Source organism: Oryzias latipes, chromosome 10 (assembly GCF_053564925.1).
Source record: "Oryzias latipes strain Hd-rR chromosome 10, Olatipes_Hd-rR_3.1".
Classification (NCBI taxonomy): domain Eukaryota; kingdom Metazoa; phylum Chordata; class Actinopteri; order Beloniformes; family Adrianichthyidae; genus Oryzias; species Oryzias latipes.
The window spans coordinates 13,945,097-13,969,145 of record NC_136246.1 but is presented as its reverse complement, the minus strand read 5'-3'; the positions used below and the strand labels follow the sequence as shown (position 1 = coordinate 13,969,145).

The following is a 24,049-nucleotide window of genomic DNA, read 5'->3' as shown; positions in this document are numbered from 1 at the left end:
TATCCTAATAGAGCTATGAAAGAAAAAGCCTGGAACCATGTCCACCAGATTTATACCCCATTCACATTGTAAACCAAGATTCTTGGTATAGATGTTTAGTGTGTTCTTGATCACACCACACTTGCACAATGTGTGTACATAGTTGTGAGTTACAGGCACTCTCCTAACGCGGCTAATTCTTCTAACGCGGCTAACGTGTAGCATGTTATAAACAGGTTCTAGAATTACTGTGAATGCAGTTATTAAAGTCTGACTGACAGACTTTTCTCTGACACTGGTTTCCCTTCATGCCTCTTATAGTTCAGTTTGTCTGATATAAAAAATAGACATTTCATTGACGGTGTGCTTTATAGTCCGGAGCGCCCTATAGTGCTGAAATTACAGTACTGTATATTTCTGCTATGCATGTCAACAAAGAAAGTTTCTGTTGGAAATGTTCTAACTATATCGTTTTAATAAGAGTTAAGATGACTATGTAAATAAAAGAAGTAAAAAAAAACAACGTAAAAATTGCAACACCTATACAGAGGTGATGTTTCACCAACAAGAGCAAAAAAAATGGGGGAAAAACCTTTCCCTCCCTATCCTCATCTTTGAACACAGGATAGAGTTTATTGACACCACACAGGTTAGATAAAGTTAACCCTTTGTGCTATCCTATGACCCCACCCTTACATTGATGTGTTCTCCCTACCATGGCAAAGGCGGATAAAGGTGAAGAGCATTTCATGTAATCCATGGACACCAGTGAAGAAGATCACAAATCATTGAAGAAAAAAGGTTCAGCGCACTGTCCAGTGGGTCTAGATGACCCAACTCTCAATGTTAAAGTGCCTAGGATAGCACAAGGGTTAAAGGAAAATATAAAATGCGAGCATGCCAAATATGGTCTTTTTGTGTGTTGGCTTGCTTATAAAGAAAAAAAAAGTGAATATTTTACAAGTGAAAACAAGGGTGAAAACAGGTAACTTTTTCATCTAAGTAAGTCTCTAATTTTTAGTGAAACGTAAAAATTATGTCAGGATCTAAAGACCTTTATTTCTGTTTTGAGTTTGTGTTTTTAGAACAAAATTTCACCACACTAGTGTCGCAAATCACTCTTTCTGTCTCTGATAAACAAACTAGGTTTCCTTTTTAACAATTTATATGAAATCAAAGTAAAACATGATAAAACGCAGTCTAGCTGCAGCTGAACTCTAACAGCACAAGCACAGATTTCTGATGCTATTTGTGGTTATCACTGTGCACTCTGTCTAACCCATCATCTCTGCCTGTTCCTGTTGCTGTGATTTGCTGCTTGCACCGATAAGCAGAGGTGTGAGACGCTTTCTGCTCAGGGTAATCAGTTCAGAACGAAGCTGCTGCTTTTTGTATGCCAACCAGAGGCACAGGGGGAGGTTGATGGAAGAGAAGTTGTTAGAGAAACAAATAGCAGCCAATTCTATTTGGATTCTCTGTTCTCAGAGGGCACTGGGGTGTTGAAGGAAAGAGGCCTGTACAGTTAGAGTTGGCAGTTCATTTCCTTCGATTTCATCAGCTTCTCAATCTAACCTTTATTTTATTTTTCATGAGCTGAGAACCTGCAGAATGCTTTACTCAGGCCATTTTTACCGCATAGTCAAAATTGAAGATTTTTTTTTTTTTAATGTATTTACTTTGATACTAAACTTGACTCCCGTTTTTTTCCTTTAAAGTATTTGCAAACCAAACTTTTTAACAGGTTTGCTTACAAATTTTTTCCGTCCTTGAAATCAATTTAAGTTGGTGCATTGCTTTGGCTGGCGTTACTTACCCTCCGTTACATATTAAACTATAAGGACATGTTTTTTCCATTGCCTTTCATATGCAAATAACACAGCAACCATAAAGAGATAGTGAATGGTCCAGCATCCAAAAGCCAATCATTGGAGACTGAGACAGAGCTGAGGAGAAGAAGTAGATGGAAGCTGGAGCTGCCTCTCGTGGGAGATTTTTCCTCATGCCTGTCAATTAAATCTAGTGATCTCTGTCTTCTTCAGAAGAGTAAAAGCAAAAAGGCTTCTGGGAAGTCGAGACGCTGCCCTTTAACTTTGTTTGCTGTTCATTAAACTGTGTGCAATATGTGAGGAGCGAATAACGTTTTGATGGAATGAAAGTATATTTTTAGTTCAAACCCCTTTGAACACAAAGACAGAGAGAGATGAATTAAAATAGGAAATCTTTTTTGTTATCCTGATGAATTATTGATGCATTTGATTAATATGGACACGTATGGATTATGTTTAAGTCACTGACATATACAGCACGTCTTTTTTATCACACACAAGAGAGGCATAGATGTCTCAATGACTTTTCAGTTTTACAATGTTTAGCATTAATACAAGATGGGAGTGTGAATCGCTTAATCAAAACTTGAAAATTGACCTAAACTGTTGTAATTTCTAAAACTAAAATGTTGTTTCTAAGACTAAAGAAGACACATTTGGATATTTCTTGAGAATATTTCCTCATCTGTAGGAATTAATGAAAAAATAAACTTTATTTATAAATTGCTTTACAACAACACCATCAGGGAACCAAATGAAAGAAAATTCAAAATTAGGAGATAATTAAGAAAAAGATTAAAAAAAGACAGCAAAAAAATTACAAGGACAGTAATGTAGATAAAAAAACAGATACAAATAAATAAAAGTAAAAAAAATATAACTACTACTATAACATTGAGGGGCCAACAATGTAAAAGGCCTTGTCACCACAAAGCTGACCCTAGTGTTGACATGCATGATGTATATTTTTCTTTGCCTCAAAGTATTTTTTCCCACAACAATTGTTAGTTGGAGGTATTTTATGGTTTCTGAGTTTTCATCCAGAAAATCAAAGACCCAGTCTGACGTAAATTGTGTTTTTGGTGTTTTTAATGTGTTCTTGTGGCATTTTTCTCACAATGGAGGACATATGTATATAAAAATAATCCTAACATTTCATCTCTGAGAAATTGTTTTTTCGAATTCTTGTGAAAATTGGAAAAAGCTTGTAGATGTGACACGAGCTCCTTGCTCTGCTGGATTCGGAGGTATACGACTAGGTTCATGTAGGTCTTCGATTTCCTCGTCTGAGCTGGCATCTGGCTTAAAAATTGAGTGGCTGGATAGCTCCTTTATTGCTCACCATTTCTGTTGCACCGCTAAAGGGATTATGAGGGGCTGTAAGCTAGTGGGAGAGACAGATAGATGTTGGGAAGTGGGGGCAGGCATGCTCTGTGCCAACAGTCCTACCATAACCCAGAAGTGAACGTCTAATGAATTACTGCCTCTCTGCATAAAACTATGTCCTCGAAAACAACACAGGTTTGTAAGTGTTGGCTAAAAATTGTGTAATTGTAATTAAAAGACCACTGGGAACACTTTTAAAGTAGATAAATAGATGATCGGAGTGGGATTTAAGAGTGAATTCTTATAATTTTTGTGGAAACAAATTCCTAGGAATATGCTGAAGGACGTGTGACATAAGGTGTGTGATTTGCAACTTTTTTTGTATTTTTATAAAAACAACTCAAGAAACTGCAAGTGCATCTTATATTCTTGAACAAAAAACATATTTTCTAAAACATTAAATCTGATGTTTTAGAACCTGTTGGCAGTTTTTGTTTACAGTTTTAAAATCTTTTTTTCTTTCAGGTTGATGTTCCTGTTTCTTCATGCAGTGATGCACTGATTATTTTTTTTTTTTCTATCCTGTAACCCTTGTGCTATCCTAGGCACTTTAGCATTAGGAGTTGGGTCATCTAGACCCACTAGACAGTGCACTGAACCTTTTTTCTTCAATGATTTGTGATTTTCACTGGTGTCCATGGATTACATGAAATCTTTCCACCTTTATCCACCTTTGTCATGGTAGGATTAACACATCAATATACAATACAATTACAGCACAAGGGTTAAAAGAAGTTGTCATCCACACCAGTGAGTTTAGGAGGCTAATTAAGCAAAAGAAGAAAAAAAACTGTAATTTGCTGTGAATTTAAAGAAAAACATGCACTCAAAGCCAATTATCATAAAAATAAATGGTAGTGACATATTTCCTTTTGCTTCTAATATATATTTTTAAAATCAAATTATGTAACAAAATTTCCTTTATAATTTCCAACACAAAGCAATAAAATGGATTTTGTAGATTGTTTGAATTTATGAAGGATTTGGTTACAAGAAAACAAATAATGAAAACAACGGCAAATAAAGATCTCGTTGTTGACAAGCTATCAATTACGATGAAGTTTTAGGGCCACGGTGAGAAAAAAATTCTGGAGGATAATTTGTTTTTGTTTTGTTCCACACTTACAGGAAAAAAGTCAAAATGGTGAGAATAAAGTCAAAATGTCAAGAACAAAGTGGGAATAAATTTTAGAGAAAAAAGTAAAAATATCTTGATTTAAGTCGAAATAGATTTAACTCGCTACAACAAAGTTGTCTGTTTGTCGTAGCCTTGCTTGAAGATGACAGATGTAAAGCATTTTGTGAAGGTTTTTTCCGAATAGGTTTCAAAAGCAAAGTAAATTCTGAACTGTTTGGCGACTCAAAATTCAATTATTGTCAGTGTAGCCGGTTTTCCAGGGTTTTGTCAGTAAAGTGGAGTTTCATATGTAAAATAAGGAACTCAGAGACACGTTTAGGTGTAGAAGACCGCTGCAGCCTTTATTTTCCTTTTCATTCACACATCCAGAAGTCCATTCGTCTCATTACGTCATGAATCATGCACAGAACACCATTGCGGAAGGTAAACAATGTTACATTTGCCCCCTCCTCCAGATGAAACGACTACTTCAACATAAAACAACAAAGATGAAAATAGCCTTTCATATTAGCATTAGAACGTTGAAAAAGCCAACATGTGCTCCTCCTCAGACGGAAGCATCACACAGACTTAGAGATCTTGTCTTTGGTGGAGCAAGAGGAATGGAAGTGAAAAGCTGCAGAGATACTGATGTCTTCATCAACGGGCTGCAGAGATCCTGCAAGCCACCAATCAATAAATAAAACATCAATAAATCGTAAATCACACAAATGAGCTTCCTAAGATTTGGAACGTTCTCAAATAACATTCAGCTCACCTGTTCAACTAAGTTTAGTCAGTCTGCTCTGCTCTGCTGCGAGGCGTTCACTTGTTGCTCTGTATGCTCACTTCCACTTTAATCTCGTAAATTTACGACTGTAACCTTCATAATTTTACTTTAATTTTTCACTTTCGTAATAAATCAAAAGTCGTAATAAATAATTCTAGGAATTTGTGAAGATCTTTTTTGCAAGGAGGTCTTTCTGTCTCAAACTTCAAATTACATTTGTGACTATTAGTTTTTGGTAAATGATTCCAGAAAAAACGAAACCAAACAAAGATATTGTGAAGTCAATGACATTAGCACCCAGAAGAGGAAAATGTGTGTTCTTGAGAGAAACTGCACAGCCTGTGCTAGCAGTTATAAAGGGTAATGAGTTGCTGCATTCACAGGTACAGAGTGCTCACATATATCACAACTCGGTCACTGTTGTCTGACTTGTGACTATTTCAGCCTGATCTCACTGAAGATCTTGAATCCAGGACTGCCTCGTCTGTGTGTTTGAGTCCACGCAACCGTCAGGAAAATGTTGTACATTTCTGCTTGTTTTCATGAAGAGGGGTGGTTATTCTGACCAAATGAGGGCCAGAATAACTGCCTGATTAGTGCAAGAAGCTTCAAAGAGAGGAGATTAGAAGAGACTGCACGAGAAAAGTTGCTTCTCCACACATCACCATCTCCAGGCCAGGCTGTCAGCCTCTGCTAATAAATTGGACTGTCCCATACTAATGAATGGAGAGTAGAGATGGGCGAGAGGAAATGAAGGGAGTAGTGGGATGTCAAACTAAATGAAGGATGAAGTAACTCATAGCAGGGCCAGCAGTATATTACAGGAGCCCATTAGTTCTCCTGTCTCTGGTGGCAATGGGTGTAATGAGAATTCAGACATAACCTTCTTCTACAACAAACATGAGGATCTGGGAAAACAAAAGTCTCCTATGATCTTATATGATTTTAATATGAAACAAGTCTGATGTTATTTTCAACCCTGAAAGCACAAGTTTTGGGGTCAATAATCAAGCTATGACTCATGAATAGAAAAACATGTTAATGCTTGTGGTAACTTTTCTGAAATCCTGTCCAAAAGTGTCTATCTATACTAGACAAAGCATTTTTTAATTGTTCAAACTTAATCCTTTGAATGTATTTAGCATTGTAGCTCTAGATATCATTGACTTGCGGGTCCATCACAGTGAGTGTATATGAGAGCTGGACGGAGTGAGTGTCATCCTTAGAAAATGACTTATTTTTAGCTACCATGATGAAAACCAGAAATAGTCAGCAAGGAGTGATTTGTGCGAGTTGGACTGAGTCAACATGTTTATGGTAACCCTTCTCGCCAATCAGGAGTAAGCTTGTTGAAGGTCAAAACCCCTACCACTGGAAAGTGGGCTCAGGAGAATCTGTCAATCAAATACAGGCATCTGATTGGTCAGTTTATAACTTGAAAAACTTGCCCTACAAAAAATCTAATCAATAAATAAATAAAATAGGGTTTACCGGAACATGTCAAAAAGGTAGAAGAGCAAGAATGCTTATTCTGACAAATATAATGACTGAGTAATGTCTTTTTATTTCTCTGTATAAGTCCATGGGATTTTGGCTTCTTGAAGCCACTGGGAACTTCCTGTTTGGAATGCAAGGAGGAAGGGATAACTTGGTCCAGTTCTCATATACAGTCAAAAGTCTAGACCTGCCCCTTTTCTGACAAGGCTTGATTTTTAGACTTGAAAATAAAATAGTCAAAGCTATATGTTCCTCCAACTTCAGGGTCTAAGTAAATCAGATGAATTATGAACTAAGATTGTAGTATAAGTGTAAAGGAAAAAGTCAAATTGAATGATGTTCTTTCCAAGAGACTACAGATTTAAACTTGTGCTTGATACCTTTTGAGATGTATGAAGTCCCTGCAGAAGCCCACTATTTTATATCCACTGTAGCAAAAAAAAAAATTGGTCTCCTATTGGGCAGCACAGATATTTCAGAATTTTTTATTGAGAAATGTTTAAGCAAACCTTTCTTAAATTAGCACATCTCTGCCGTTTGAGGTTTCTCAAGTACCAAGCCATAAATCTTGCTAAGTTTAATGTGTATGTCACTATAGACCTTCATTCTATTATTTCCCCGGCGCTCCACCTGCTCCCACACCACTATAGGAGCCTGTGCATGATTCAGAGTTAGGAGGTAAAAAAGTCAAGATGCTCTAGCCTAATGAGGTTACAACTTACCATTATCCTCACACCCCTGACAAATTCTCGACAAATTCTCAGATTTCAGCTAACTTCAGGCCTTAGTGCTTCACAGCAGTTTACTGCTGGTGAATACTTGAAACTTACCAGAATGTTCGTTTTTGCAGCCATCTTTACCTATCCTCTTGGTGATGGAATTGGGTTTTATTTAGGTGGAAAGATGAGCGTCTTTAAAAGCATATAACTGAACCTTTTCCCACTTGCTTGGCGCCTATATTCAGTTGCGTTTCAGAAGCATACAAATGAAATGAATGAAATGTTTAATCCTCCTTTTCTGGGGGTGCTTGTTAGGAAGAGCCTTGTTAGGAAGGTGCTTGTTAGGAAGAGGTGGAAACCTAACGCATTTTGTGTAAGAAAAATGGATGCATCCAGAGACTTGCTGGCATCAGTGGGAAAATCTTCACATTATCTCCACATGTCAGATCTTGTGACTATTTTTCCAGTCCATACAAGATATAAAAAACTGCTACTTTACTAGAAGCAAACTAGTTTGTGTATGCAATCTTTTTTTGTTTTATTCCTCCCAGAATATGCAATATTTTCTACATGCAAAATTAAACTGAAGCATGTACAGATCGAACGTGGAGTAAAGCCTCAGAAAAGAAGGCATTTTGGGTGTTATATTGAGTAAATATATTTATTTACTGGATGAGTTTAGGCAGTTTCTGCAGTTATGAAGCATTTAAGCAAGCACACTTTATTTTCTAGCACTGTGGTGGAACAAACACAAAAGATGCTAGAAAGAAGAAAAATTGGACGCATTTTAAAAGTATATCTTAATATAAACATTTTATTCAGTGCATTTTTGTGTATACAACAAATAATAAACAACTGGAAGTAATTGGGCAGTCAGGCCGACTGCCTGTATATATTGTTTTCATCAGATTTAGCTTGGTAGTTTGGAACACATGAGCCAACATGGGTTAATACACATAGCCTACATCATGCAGCTCTAGTCCAGCATTTTCCTGCTTTCGCCCATGCAACAGATAGGTTCATCTAATACAAACCACCTCCAGAGGAAACCAAGAAAAGACGTCTCCCAAAGCATGTACCAGAAATAAGTTATGTAGCTGAAGGGAAGAGTACACAGCCCATAAAAAGGGTCCTTTCGTACATATTTGTGTTCATGCCCTGTGAAAGTAAGGGAGGATGTCCATTTCTTTTTTTCTTTTTTTTATTTCTTTTACCTTTTACAAATAAGACGTGTCCTATAAAATGTTAAGCCACCTAAAAGTCCACAGTATTCTTTTTTTTCTTTTTCTTAAATATAGAAAAATTGTCACCACAATAAGTTACTCAAACACATGACAAGCATCCTGGGAAGGAGCTTCAACCATATTCCTATGGTGAGCTGTATCGGTCAAAAAAGGAAGGCAAGGGAATTGAGGTATGACACAACACGGAGGGAAGAAACAGATCACGAGGACAGTGTGACACAGTTGTAACAGAAGGGAATGGGGACAGTAAAGAGTTATTTCCTTTGACCATCATCGAGCAAACAGTCTTAAAATCCAGCGCTCTGCCAGCGTGACCAAAATCACTTCCTTTGTCCACGGTTCCTTTTTTCACAAGCTCTTTGCTTTTCTTCATCAAAAATGTACAATGAAAACAAAAATCCAGCTTTGCCTTTATGTTGGCTTGTTTTTTCAGCAGCTTAAAGGGACACTCTTTCAATCTGTCTTTGGTTTGCTGAGACCCATCTTAAAACCTGAAGCAAAAATTAATGACAAATGCTGAACAATGAAAAAAGGCAGAGGACAAGAGGGAGGAACACAACAAATTGTTGAATAAAAATCCTCTCAGCTGAATCAGAAAACTCACAAAAAAAACTGTGGCAATTCTGAACAAGAAAAACAAAAGCTGCAAGAATTTCACACTGCCCCTTAATTTTAGGTCAGTTGAACATAGGGTTTCATTTTCCCATGCTAAAGAGCTCAGTCACTGAGCATGTGCACGAGGACACAAAAGAGCTACCATCTTGCTGGCCAGTAGCACAAAGTTGTGGCATACCAGGGAGTTTATAGGCTTTGTATTCACAGAAGCATGAATGAGACAGAGATCGGGCTTTACTGTAAGTCTGCACCCTTGTGGACCAGCACCATTACCGGCTGCCCTGAAAGCCTTTTGATCTAACTTCCTGTCTGTGAGATGTATGAATGCCAAGTGTTTGCATGACCAAATAAAGGTTACAGGGCTTAAGAACAAAAAGAGAGTAAGAAAATGGTGAAAAGTTGGTATACGGTCTTCACCAAGAGAGCAACAGAGGTGATAAATAAGGTTTAAATACAAATCAACATGTAACTTCTTTATTTTTAAGAATGATTATATGATAATAGGTTTCTTAAGATGAATTTGATGATACTGCAACTGATCAGGATTGCACAGAACAGTTTTTGTGTGGATTGTAGTCCTGAAACGCTGAATTGGAGAAAACAGGTCTGCTTGGATTCACGCTCTGCGAGAGGTAAGGTTTCGTGGTTCTGTCTCAGTCTTGGGTTTGGTTGCCGGGCTACGTGGATTCATTCTGGCTCACAGCTTTGCCTCCGTTGAGAACAGCTGAGGCACTCCGGCTCTTGGTGGGCGTGCCGCTACCAGAACGGGAAAACTCTGTCAAGTCATGGAGTGATGGCTCTCTGTACATCGCCACTGTGAAAACAAAGGAAAAGTGTCAATCAGAAAATAATCAAAACAATGTTATTTTTCCATATGTTACAGTGAAAAGAAACTCTTGAGTTTAGTGTCCTGCCATCTAGAGACCCTTGATAAAGGGAATCTATAATTTTCCGTATTCCAGTTACACATGTATAATCTGTCTGGTTTCAATTGCAATTTACATGTTTCATAGCATATTAAATACAATTTAGGAAATTCACTTTATCAAACCCAATCTAGCATTTGAGAAATGTCGTCCTTGTCTTATTTTTAATATTTATTGTAGTATAAAATTTGAAATTCTATGTCACAGGTGTGATGCCCATGTCAGTGATCCTACCACTAAAAATGCAGTGTGCCCATTCTGATGCTTTTTGTTTGGAAGTATAACATGTTTCCATGGTACAGTGGTTCCATACATAACAAATGCCCTGCAGAATGAATGATCTTCACAATGAACATTGCTGCAAACTCTGGAGTGGCGTGCAGGATGAACTTGGAGTGAATGTTCTGAACTGTGCATTTGGCACATAAGAATTAATTTTCTATGTAGAAAATTGGCAACACCCCATTTCTATGAGTGTTTTTACTGTTTTTTTCTTGTCCTTGACAGTGGTCTGTCTTCATTTTACCAAATTTCTTTCAACAACGCTGAACAGATCATATGATTATCCATAAAAGTCTATGAAAAATCATGTTCTGCACAACAAATATCTTGCATAACAAGCTTTGCTGGAACAAATTGCACTTGTTATGCTTAGAACCACTATGTAATTTTATGGTTAAAATGTGTCACACATTTTAACCATGGGACAGTGGCACATTGGCACTTTCTTAAGTATGAATTCATTCTAATAAGATGTAAGCATGTTTGCACCTTTGTTATGGATAATATTAAAATACTGATGTACATGTAAGTATTAAATTAGATTGATTGTAGTTCCATTTTGTGTGTTTAATCTGATTTTTTAGGTTATTAGTCAGATTAATTTCTTTTTTCATCATTGTTGTTAATTAACAATTCATTTTGTTTTCAAATCTGCAAGTTGTTTTACATTTGAAAGCAAAGAAAAAAATGACTTAGAAACTCCATTCAACCTTTTTTGAAAATGCTGTCTGCACTTCTGAGGTCAATTGTATGAACTGTTGTAGAGTGTGGAGCTTTTAGATTTTGAATTTAACTCTACAACCCTGAGAACTTTAGATTCTGAGTTTAAGTTATTTTTAATTTTTGGGACAGTTTTTTAGTAGATTCTAACACAGAGTCAGTGTTAAACTTTCTTAAAAAATACAACTTTTTTGACTAAAAAGCCCATTATTCACCTGAAAATCTGCACAAAGTTTAAGTATATGCGTATTGTTTTTTAATCCATCCCTCTTAGACTTTACTGTGTTTATTTTTAAACAGATACAAAACTTTATTTTTATTCAGATACAAAATGTAATATAGACAACTATGTGTTTAGATTCAGTTATATCTTAGAGATGATGACCAGTTTACTCCCCAAATACGATTTTGGAAGTAAAGTTCGTTTACAAAATGCTGATTCAAAGATTAAAGTATGTTAGCTTCATGCTGAAGTACAGAAAAAAAAAAAAAACTTCTCACAGCATGCCATTATAAATTCAAGAGTTGCTAAATTGTTGGCTTTGCTGTGTATGCATTCACTCAATCTGCATCTCAGCAGCAGCTTTCTCAGAAGAAACATCAGTAATCTGAGGTTGAGTCTTTGGTTTCAGGATGTTGTCTACATCCTGCTGCCCAAAGTGCTATTTGATGTTAATTCCTGAGGGATCCTGTGGCTGAAACAGCACATCCATTCCTTCAAATACTTCACTTAGTCAAGCAATTTTTTTTTGTTACAGGAGCAAACCAGAGAACATGCTAGTGTAAACGTGCCAATCAGAAGCAGGGATTTTCACTGGCAAAGTGCTGATGATTGGTCCCATTAGTAAAAGTGATGCACTATCCATAAAAAAGGCAAGTGACCTTGTGGTCATTAGCTGAACAAAACAATACTTATATTCTGTCATGAGCTTATAATAAACACAGTAAATGGTTTCTTAGAAAAAAAGCCCGTTGCCTTCATTGACTTTTTTCTTTTCCTTCAGTAAAGGCAGCTTTTAGCTCTACATATAGGCTCTCTGGTAGAATTAAAAAGAGGATTTGGCTGTTGTTTCGGACTAAAGGGAACTTCAGTTGTCTCATCTGACGAAGAGAGGCTGTGTCTCACAGGCTGAAACCATAGGACTAATGAGAAACTTGAGGAAATGCCGTAACCAGAGCAAAGATCTTCCTAATTGGTGCCCTGTACTTTATGTACTGCCCAACAAATTCTCCTGTTTTTTCCCCTAGGTCTCGCTGTCTAAATATCTCTAAATGTATTTTGAGGAAAACCAAACATTTAGGCAAAAAGTGAGCATTACTGTGAAAGAGCTTTCCAATTTATTAACATTTTGAATCCAAATGAACTTTTTTAAGTTTTCTATTTTTTCTATGGTGGCATTTTTAGGCCATCTTTTAATAATATTCTTTTAACAAGACCAAGTTAAGAAAAACAGAAGATGCTCCACCAAAACTAAATCACACTACAGACTTTGTTTATGAAAAAACGGATAGGTTTTAAAGCTTGACTTCAGCATGCATGTTTAATTCACCAAAGGAATTTGAAATATCTTTTTCTATATTTTGATCCTAATTCAAGACCCACTCCAATAAAAACTGTGTTTATGATGTTTTTTGTTGCATTTTTCTCTTAATAGAATACATTTCTAAAATAATTTAAAACTGTAATAACAAATTTAAAAAGCTCTCCTTTGTTCAGAAGTTCATAAGCTCCCTGCTATACCTTGGACAAGACACTGAACCCCACCTTGCATCTGGTGGTTGGCACCAGTGTTCGGCAGTGGAGCCAACATCAGTGTGTTAATGTGTGCGTGAATGGGACTGTGACTGTGAAGCGCTTTGGGCCTTTGAGGATGGTAGAAAAGCGCTCTACAAGTATACACCATTTACCATTTACAATTTACCACAAACTGCAGTCAATCGCAATCAACATAATGAGCACCCCTGCCTTAACCTCTTAATTTTCCTTGTCTGATCTTGCTCAAAATATACAGTTAATTCTCGCCATTTTTGTTGCTCAAGTAATGTTAGCTTGGGGCTGTATAGTGCTGTAAGTTAATGAAAAAGAATGGAAACAAAGGGATAATGGGATGTCAGCGTAGGTTTACTTCCACATGAATTTATGATGAACTACTTCTGAAACTATATCCTTGAAACTACGTTCTAGAAAACGACAGAGGTATTTTGACTTTGCCTAAAACCGGAATATTCCTAATCAAAAGACCACTGGGAATGCTTTTACATTAGATAAAAAGATTATTGAAGTGGGCTTTAAATTGAACGGGTAGTTGAGACAATAAAACCATCACGCACATAGATATATTCACGCTGAAGGGAGGACCGTTAGGCTTTACTTGCAATGTTTAAACTGAAAAAAAGGTCAGTTAAATTATATTTGTCTGTTTTATTTCATCCAATTTTTAATTTTTTTTATTTGTTTACTTTTAACTTGTCCTGTCCAACAGCTGGGCAGACAGATGACAGCTGAAGGCCTCTTGTGTTGGACATATTTTACTTTAACAAAAGGGGTTACGAATCTTCTGACAAACCAGAGGCATGTCTGAATAAACCCCTTTCGTAATCGAGGCCAAACTTTATTCATTTTAATCGTTTTTGAAAATCTTTTGTGTTGGACCGGACGGAAAAGGAAAGGGGGGAAGAAGAGAGTGGGATGTTGGGGGGGGGAATAGGACGGTGATCATAGGAGGGGGATAAAATCATGAAGCAGCATAAAGCAACAAGCTACTGGATGTTTATCATTACGGTGAGATTCAGATGTAATACAAATCTCAAAGGGCGGGGCCTCTCCACACAAACACTCATATGTTATAAACACACCTGCTAGCTGCAAAAATGTCCACATGTCAACATGTACACAATACAGATAATGTTCACACATGCACACTTATGCCTTCAAAAAAAACTAGTGTGAAATTTTTTATTCAATCAATCACACAAACTGCAAAGGTGAGCTAACACCTGTGCTCAAGTGAGTGTTTATTTTCTTCTAAAATGGATGGTGGAGTGTGAAAAGAAGGAGGGAGAGTGCCCAGCCACCCACACACCAAGACCCCCGCCGCAGCAGCCACAGCAGCCAGAACCCCCAAAGCCACACGGCAGCAGGCAGAGAACAACCGCCCCCCGAGCGATCCCATCCGCCACCCAGGCCAGGGCCAGTAGAACTGCCGCGAGGCCCCCAGAGCCAAAGAGCAGGGAGGCATGGGGGGAAAAAGTGTGCCGCCCCAGCCCAACCAGGAGAGCAGCCCCCCGCCGCACCAGGAGGGCCCAACGCCTGGCCCCACCCGAGAAGGGTGCCCAAAGCCCCAGACGAGCACCTCATCACCACCCAGGAGTTCTGGGCATCCCCCCGCCCCAACCCCAGGTACAAGCCAGGAACCCCCAAGGGAGACCCGCTCTGCGCCCCAGGCAGCCACCCACCCGGCCCACGGTTGGTCCAGAAGGAGCAAGGCAGGGGCACCCAGGAGGGGGGCACCCCGGTGGGGGGGGGGGGGGGGGGGGGGGGGGGGGGGGGGGGGGGGCAAATGGGTGTTGTAAACATGGCCCGACCAGGCTCGGCCACTGTTGGAAATTTGCCGAGGCCCAGCACCCGGGGACAAGGATCAGAACCCACTCCCCAGGGAAACGGACACCCCCGGCTCACGTGTGATGTGATCCCCGGCTACTGGCCTTGCCAGAAAGCTCAGGGATCCCCCTCCCTGCGTGGAGAGAGGGCCGCCGGGCCCAGGAAACCAGCACCCAAGGGACACGGTCGCCGTTGCCAAGGGTCCAGTACCCCCTACCAGGGATGGGGTAGGGGACAGATGGTGCAAGGTCCCACCTTCCTTCTGAAATGCTTGTGTGTGTTTGTGAGGGTGTGTGTGTGCATGTGTGTGTGTTTATGTAGGAATTTATATTTTGAGGGGTGAACGGTGTGTGTACTAAGGGGGTGCAGTTAAAATGGGAGGGGGACCCCTGCCAAGTAGCTCCCCCCCAACGGTGCATCGCAGGCTAAACCCCCCACCCCCCCCACCTTATTGTGAGATTATATGAGGAAGGGGGTAAATTGGGGACAGCTGGTAGACTGTCCCCTGGTGGTCAAACAGCCGTCCCCCAGCCCCCCCCCCCCAGCATAGGGCCCAGGTCCCCCCCAGCCCAGGAGTCCCACCCCTCGAGGCGCCGACACCCCACACAGAGAGAGAGGAGCCAGAAAGCGGAGCAAGCCCAGGCCCCGACCCCCAGGCACCGGCCCTGGGAGAGCTCTGGTCAGGCCTCGACGGGACCGAGGCAGCCAACCGGCCGGGGCAACCGCCGATTGCCTCAGCGGAGACCCCGACCCGTCAAATTCCCAATGTCCCGTACCGATAGTGCCCCCCCCCCCCCCTCACACACACACACACCCAAGCCCAGAAGACCGCGCAGCACCCCAGGCCCCCCCCACCGGGCACCGGAGGCCCCGACCCCCCCACCCAAACCACGGCAGAAGGCAAGGAGCAGCGACGACCAGGCCCCCCACCCCCTAAGTCATGGAGTTAGCTATATTTCATCCAAATTTAAAACATTCAATGACAGCATTGGTCCTTAGAGACGTGACAGAGGATTGGCTGATCCAGCTGCAACAGTTTAATGTCCTGCCTTTAAATGTAGAATTGCTTTGATGTATGTGTTTGTCACCACTTTGTCCAGTTCAACCTAAAGCTAACCTTAGTACATCAATGGTAAACCAAAGGATTGTAGCTAGCATAGATGACAGTTGAACAGCTTTCAGAAAAGATGTGTGTAATAGAGAATGTGCTTACGTGTGAACTGTCTACCCACATACTCCAATGACGCAGACCTGTAGAGGACGTCACTAAAAACATACTGTTGTGAAAGTGTTAATCTGGCTTGCCAGATGGTTTGTGACACAGAGCCAATGGAGGAGGCAAACAGCTGAGAAAAGGCAGGCTTAAAGAAAAAAAATGGCATCTTGGCAGGAGATTGGATCAATCGATCAACAGATCACATCAACAGAGAAAGGCCAGTTGGTTGATCAAACTCTTGTTAAGGCCAAGAACAGAAAATATTTTTGGCAAAGGAAAAGCTATTATTTTATTTGTTTGCTTGCTTTTCATCCGTTTGGATTTATTTGATTTTACCCAGCATTTATCTTGGAACCTGGTGAAAAAAAAAAAGACTAGGATTTCTGTGATGTGGTAAATATTATTAAGCACTAGGTGATGAAAGCCAATATATACATTGGTATTAATAAATCAAAAAGATAATGTGTAAGCTCTACTAGGGAATGAGAAGTCAGCATGTGGAATATATCTTTACAAAAATGACTTAGCATGACATTTAGGTAGTGTAGTCCAATTTATTTCCAATGCAAACTTGTATATTTAAAGCGTATGCATCACTAGACCTTCTTGCACATGGACGTGTCGTTATATTGTCAATGACATATCATGAAACACCTCTAAATGACAAAAGAGAGCCATGCATGCATTACTACACTAGACCAGGCTGACTATTCTGTCCAGTTTGCAGGTTCTCCGCCTTTACTTCTCATTGGGCAAGATTCCAAAGCCCAAGCATTTCCTCAAGGAAACCAAGGACCCTCTATAACCAGCTTTGCCACTCTGTGTGTGTGTAAATGGTTGGACGGGAAACATTCGACTGCAAAGATTTACTTGGCAGATCTACAGCAAAACTTTCTATTCCTTAACTTAAAGTCATCAGAGCACTTCTGTTGTTTCACAAAAGACAATTACTGTAGCTCTATTTGCTCTCGTCCCGTCTCACTTTTTTCTCTGTTGACAGGTACATCTTTTTTTTTTTAAGATGTGAGGACTGAAGCATTTTCAACAGAAAATGAATCTATTTCTTCCTCCTGGCTGGCTGCTTTCTCTGTTCTACAAAGGGTCCAGTTTTACTGCACTTACTGTCAGGATGGGCTGGAGTTGTCTGTCAATTCTTCTCTGATCAAAATAAACTGCTGAGGGCTGCTCATCAAAGCACTGAAGCATGTTGTCAGTGATGCAGCTGGGCACAGACAAAAGCTACTGGGCACTTTGCCTGCAGCGAAGCGTGACCAGCTAAAGGAAACAACTGAAGAGGGTTCTGCAAGCATTTCCAAAAATAAATTTAAAAAGTCAATTCACAACAAAAAGACTGTGAATCTTGATTAAAACTATTCTGGCTGTAAGGTTTTCTTGGGAACCTGTCCAGGGTTCACTCTGCATCTTTTCTCCACAGGGCTCTCATGTTAGCCTGACTGTCAGCATAAAGCAAACCGACAGATCAGTCAGTGTTCCAATGAACTGCCCCATTAAATAACCCCCTCAATTCCTTACTTCTAATGGTCACAAACATTTCCAAACCGGCTAAATGCATGAGTGACAGTGGAATATTCCGACAAACCAATCACTGTATAGCAGAACTGTACTGTATGCAATGGAAAAATGAAAGATCATTTTTGCACTGATGGTGGAGTCCAAGAGAAATTACTGAGTTTTTTTATCATCATGAAGATCCAATAATAATGGTAAAACATGTGAAATGTGCAATGTTTGCATATTCCTTATTTGTCCTTAAGCCCTTGTTCCAACTACATCTTAAATATACTGCAAAGAAAATGCATAGTATGACTCCTGACTTTTTTTTTCTTTTTCTCACCTACCATAAAACTGTTCCAAAGTAGACAGACTTACCCTTCAGAGGCTTGGGAAGGAAGTGGGCTGCTGGCTTGTTCTTCTTGACATGGTTCCCCTTCATGATTTCACCTTCTTTGTTCAGACCGAGGTACCAGCCCCTGCCCGACTGCTGCTGCCGGTAAACCATGGAGGAGTATGTCACGTAGTAGTTCTCGAACACTGACTCCTTGAATTTGCACTCTAGTGTGTAGTGTTCCTGGTGGAAGAAGCATAAACACTGTAATGTAGGTAGATGCTGATTGGTAGTTGGGAGCAAATTAACCTTTTCAAGGCTCTGCTTTAATATTTTTATTAATGATCATTTTGAAGTTACAATTTTAATGTATTGTGTTTAATAATGCAGCACTGCATGACACTGCTATCGATGTGACCTTTGAATCAGCAGATTTATGACTTGCAAGATAAATGAACAGTCTATTCTCATTTGGTCTCAATATTTAATGTTTATAAATGATTTTTCTTCCCTCTGCAACTTTTAAGTAGTGACTTATTAAACTCAAGCAAAAATGGGGCATATTTGGTCATTTCTGCTCCATTATAGCAGCAAAAACATTTTGTGAGCATATTTTTTTCTTCCTTGTAATATTTACTGTTAGTGCAGAAGCTCCTTACATATGCAGTTTTTCAGAACACCATGCAGCGTAAGGGTAAACTCATCCTTTTATCACGTTCAGAATCTAAACTCTATGGGATTTCTTTATTAATTTTACAACATCAGATGTGAGGGTTATTTCCCGTAAGGCAAGAGTTTAAGTGGGACAGCAGGGAGTTGCATACACTGAATTCATGAGTGCGACAAAAACTATGCTTTTGTCTGGCAGCATCTTTATGAGGATTCTTAGTCATTCAGGTCAGATTATCTCAGAAATCTGTTCTTTAAGGAAGCTGGACTGAAAAAAAGGTTCATCTGGAAGACTTTAATTCTGAAGAAAGTTTTGTCAGGCCAGTTTCATTTAGCAGGTTTGACTACTTTGCAAATACTATAATGACAAATAGGAACAAGGCTTAAAATCCAGCCGTAAATGCAGTTCAACAAGTTGGAAGAGCTACAACTAAAAACTGTCAAAGACACCTGGGTGTCTTTTAAAAAAAAAAAAAAAACAACAACAACAAAAACAAGGAAATATGTATCGTGTAAACCAGGGACATGTTGGCTCAGCCCAAACTGTTGTTATGGATCCTCAATGTCTCATTGATAAAAATAGAAACACTACTAACATCACGTCATTCTAAAATAGGTAGTGAACTTTTTTCTTAAAAACAAAGAAGCAAAAAAAAATTAAACTGGTTACTGTTGATCATTTTGGTTATGTTTCTCCATCCTCTAACCGAGCATTTGTACAATGACAATGTTTAGTTCTGTATGATATATTTAGGAGCTCAGGAAAACTAACAAGCCTTAATATGATCCATCTCAGCAATCCTAACCATATCACTTTCGGGTAATTTAAACAAAAACAATCACCACAAACAAATACAAAACTTGTGCCAAAAAATAATAATTAAATAACTGGAATCCATCCTGTTATCCCAGCTTTTTATCTCAGGATTTAAATCCAGTAGGAAAGCAGAATGTCTCTCTGAATGGAATTCTAAAGTCATCAGGGGGTGGGGGGCGGGGGGCGGGGGATTGAGAACCAGCTGAGAGACAAACTTGTTATGCTTCAGCCAACAATTGGTTTTGAAATTGGGTTGTCCTTTAGACAAATTTGTATTTAAATCACTGTTAATAACAAAACTGCTACAACTATCAGTGTTTCTTTGCACATAAATTTACACTTAATCCATGTCATGTAAGTGTTTTGTATATCTGTGCAGCAAAAAAGACTTCACAAGTATATTGACCCAGATTTTTTCTTTGAGATCTTTTTTCTATGATGAGAGTTAAAAGCAGATGTTTTGATGTTTTTATCCTTTTGCCTATTAAGCAAGACTGGAAATTATCCACTTCTGAACATATTCCAGTGTAAGAGACAATGGAAAAGCAACTTTACTATATCAGGGTCACTTTTTGGCCATAAGTTTTGAAAGCTTGACTTTAGCGTCCTGCAGTTTGGGTCTGAGACTATATTTGCGCAACACAGAAAATGTGCCATATTGTAAAACAACCACTGTTCTAATGGAAAACAAGTAATAGAACAAATAAATGATGACAGTGGAAATGACACAATGGATTCATCCACAGTTTAATAAAAACTTGAAATTAATTTTCCATTATTCTTTTTTTTAATAAGGTCTAAATTGTTTCGTTAGTCAAAGTAGAGTTGTTGTTTTTTTTCATCAGGACAGGACTTGGTATGATGTGTAAATGTATTATGATATTGTTGCTTTTTTTTAAATATAAGAGCAAACATTATCTCTGAGTTAGGATAAAGTTAAACAATTTTCTCCTCTTAAAATCTTTAGATAAAGCTTGTTTCAGAAGCATAATAACATAATTGGGTGGTATGGTGCATGATCTAGTTTGAAAAGCCATCTTTTCTGTTTTTCCCTGCTGCAGATATCCCACACATGTATCTAAAAACTGTGCCTCCTTCCTGCTGGCAAGCCTTCACGGCTTAACACACAAGAGACCATGTGCTCACAGAACTAAAGAAATATCTCCAAAAAAATAAATAAATAAAAATAATGACATTGGTTTCCAAGACAACCAGTCACATGGATGCTTTCATTGGGTTTGCATTCTTCTGCCCAGGGATGAGATGTCAGGTGCGATTTTCTTGACAGTCTGTGACTGGCTCTTGTGTCCATCAGCAGACAGGATCCTACAGGTATGTATGCGGATGTGAATATAAGCAAGAGCAGAAAACAGTCACTTTCGGTGCAGTAGCATGTGTTTTGACAGTCTGGGTGCATCTTATAGAGTCTCAGCTCAGTTTTGCAGAAAAATGTTTCCGTGCTTTAATGCAGGGAATTTTTTCTGATGCAGCCATCATAAATATGCATATTCCGTGATAGCAAAAGAAGACCTAATTTCTACCCCAAGTAATGCATATGCAGAAAAGAAAACGTAGAAATTGTGTAGAAAGATTTCCAAACAGTCCTAAAGGACAGTTTCAACTGTTGAAGAAATTTTGTTAAATTTGTTTCATACAGTTAAGACAGTTTTTTTTTTGTTCCAACAACTTCCTTGTTGGTTTTCTTTTTTTGGTAACACTTTATATTAAGATTCCTTAACAAGCTTTGTTAACGCATTAACAAGCATTATAATAGAATTTTTAGGGTGTTAAGACATTTATTAGTACAATAAGTCTAATAAGGTTTATTAAATTACTTAGTTAACACATTTACAAGCATTAATATTAGGATGTTTTTAAGATGATAATTATACATTTATTGGCATTATAGATGTCTCACACAGGCCTAAGTGTTAATAAGCTTGATAAGTTTTATAAACAACCTTTGTTAACAAATTAAGAAGTATTATTATTGTTTGGGGTTCTAGTAAGATATTTATTAGCATTATAGATGTCTCACACAAACCTAAGTGTTAATAAGCTTAAGTTTTGTTTACTAACTTAACAAATTAATAAGCATTATTAATGTGTAAGATGCTAGTAAGATGTTCATTATTAATGTCTTGCAAAGACTTAAAAGTGTTAATAAGATTCATTAACATCGGACCATTGTCTTCAAAAGTCCATATTACTAAACTACTAAACATTGAAACAGAAAACATACAAAAATCTTTCTGTAAAAGAAATATAATAATTTAATTCAGACAAAAACAAAAAACAACAACAAATAGGGACCGGTGTCGGATGGCGCTAGCATCATAGCAAATAAGGATAAAGTATTAGCCAACTATCCTGAGTGAAACACTCATTGCAAATCTTAATATAAAGTGTTACCCTTTTTATTAAGTATTCTAATAAAAGTAAGAAGTTTTACTAAGTATTGCAGAAACCTCATAGATGTTTGGTAAAATATTCATTTTTCTCCAAGAGCACATTAGCACGACAGAGGCTGCTGACACTTAGCACTCAATTTGCAGCAGGGAAAAGCAGCATGATGAAAGGCGTGAAGTTGTCCCTGTGAGATAGAGGTGTGGAAACCTGGTTACTGCTGTGAAGGAACACCTAAGCACATCTATATCTTCATATAGAAGTTATTACATCAACCAATCTCCTTTGTACAGCCTCTATGAAGTACAAACCTTGTGCATATATAGTCTTTCATCTAACTCTGACCCCCTAAATAAAAATAATAAGAAAGGATAAAATCAAACAAACTGTGAAAATGATGATTCACGTATATGAACTACTACTTCTTTTTTTTTTTTTACTTTTGAAAGTACATTAGGATTTTTTTTTAATGAAGCTTGCAATTAGACAATAAAACAGCATAATGATCATCACAGTTTATTTTCTGACTGTTCACCACCCGCAAAATATCAACAACTTCTTCTTGTCTTCCCAACTGACTCTTGTTCAAGCTGATCAGCTGCAGCAGTCTTGGCGACGCTGCACGGCATTCATCTCAGTTATACATGATCACTAATTGGAAGCAAAAGAACAGACTGCTCCCAAGCCAGGAGTTCTGTTCTACATCTAATAATGAGCTTATGGAGACTTGGCTGGTTGCACTCATCTCTGGTAAAGGATGAGAGCCTATTGACAAACAGACACTTACAGATGGATGTATGCACAGTCAGAGCCAAGATGGATGCTGGTTGTTACTGTTCCACTTGAGCAGGTCTCCCCACAGCCGGCTTATGTTGACTAACAGAAGGAGGTGTAACCACTGGCAGGGTATCCCTTTTGAATCCCAACAGGACTGATGATGGGAGTTTAGATTTATGAAAGTGTCAGATCTTCATCAGTCATAAGGATATTTATTGTTTATGGAAATCAATTTCATAGTAAAAAAAAAAATCAAAACTTTATTCATGACTCATGAACCAGATGGTGAATTATCAACAAATATTTAAGGAGTGTCAATAGTACTATGAGGACTATGTCTTCTTTTTTCAGTCTACAAAGGCTTATTTTGGACTACTTCAAATTATTCTGTTTCACTAAATGATACTTTTTTTTCAATCATTTGATTTTTTTAAGGATATGTAACATCTGTGTGAGTTTAAAAGTGTTGAGCTGACAAAGGGCTTTTCCTATGTACCATCAGTTTTTTCAACCAATTTATACTATAAAGGTTTTAAAGATTATTTGACTTTAAAAAGATTACAGTTTTAAGTGTCAAAGACCAGTATAATTGAAAATACCCATTCTTAGACTGGATATTTATTTTTATATAAATAACATCTCTTATCCTTTTGTTTAATAAATCACAGTTGGAAATTGCTTGTTTAAATCAATGTAGCAGCGGTGACTTTAATTAAATGTAATTGTTTATGACAACACTATGCATTGAAGGGAAACAATGGCTGTAGTCATTGCAGTTATACCTTAAACATGATATGATCCATAAACTGCTTATAAAAAGAGGATTTTTACAACCTTATAAAATGATAAACAAAGTGTGCTGAGGTGTGTTTTGTTACTATTTAAACCTTTGGGGATATAAAACCAATCTGTTCTTAACCATTACAAAGAATGCAGTCTTGGTTTGGAGGACAAGCTTAAATGTAACATTGCGTACTTGATTGGACAGTCGGGTTTTAAACAAGTAATATCACAGGGGTCAGTTGCCATGGTAAAGTTTGTTAAAAAAATAAAATAAAATAATTTCATGGTTTACTTTGAAGTCATTATACTTTATCAAACCTTATCAAAAAGCTGTATCCCCAGATATGCTTGAGTACTTCTTCAGTATAGAAAAAAGGCCAGTAACATTTGACACAGGCTTAAGGCTTTCAGTCCTGCAATTTTCTTTCCTTCCAAATTTTGTATTTGCATTTGAATTTAAAAAACAAGGCACTAATGTTTCACCTCTGCAGTCTGCTGTTGGTGCAACTAGTGCATGGGACAATATGAATCTTAAGAGCTTCTAAGAAAGCTTTTGCTTTGATGGACATAGCTGGCAAATGTTAAATTAATTATACATTGGGAGGGCTATATAATAGTATGAGATACTGCTATCAATTACAATGCGCTCTCCACTGTTATAAGCTTCAGGGGAATAATTAAGAAATGAATTCTCCAGTCCGGTGAGATGCACACAGCATGCATATTGTGTTTCTGCTGGAAGACAATTGTTAGATTATTTTTGTAGGACAAGGCAAATCAATGATGCTGACAGCACCAAGTGTGTTCATATGCCTTGTTAAAAGCTAAACAGA

General features: G+C 38.2%; 1 protein-coding gene across 6 annotated transcripts in view; it reads right to left on the bottom strand.

Annotated features, from left to right (window-relative positions):
- Nucleotides 1–8,099: 8,099 nt before the first annotated feature.
- fgf13a (fibroblast growth factor 13a) overlaps nucleotides 8,100–24,049 on the bottom strand; it is a 101,094-nt gene continuing 85,144 nt past the window's right edge. For all 6 annotated transcript variants that reach the window (XM_011479950.4, XM_020706451.3, XM_004073108.5 and 3 more), the window contains 2 exons: nucleotides 17,809–18,007; nucleotides 8,100–9,987 (listed from right to left, as the gene is read on the bottom strand). In XM_011479950.4, the coding sequence (XP_011478252.1) occupies nucleotides 9,851–9,987; nucleotides 17,809–18,007 (336 nt within the window). In that variant the 3' untranslated portion in view covers nucleotides 8,100–9,850. The remainder of the gene's footprint in view (nucleotides 9,988–17,808; nucleotides 18,008–24,049) is intronic.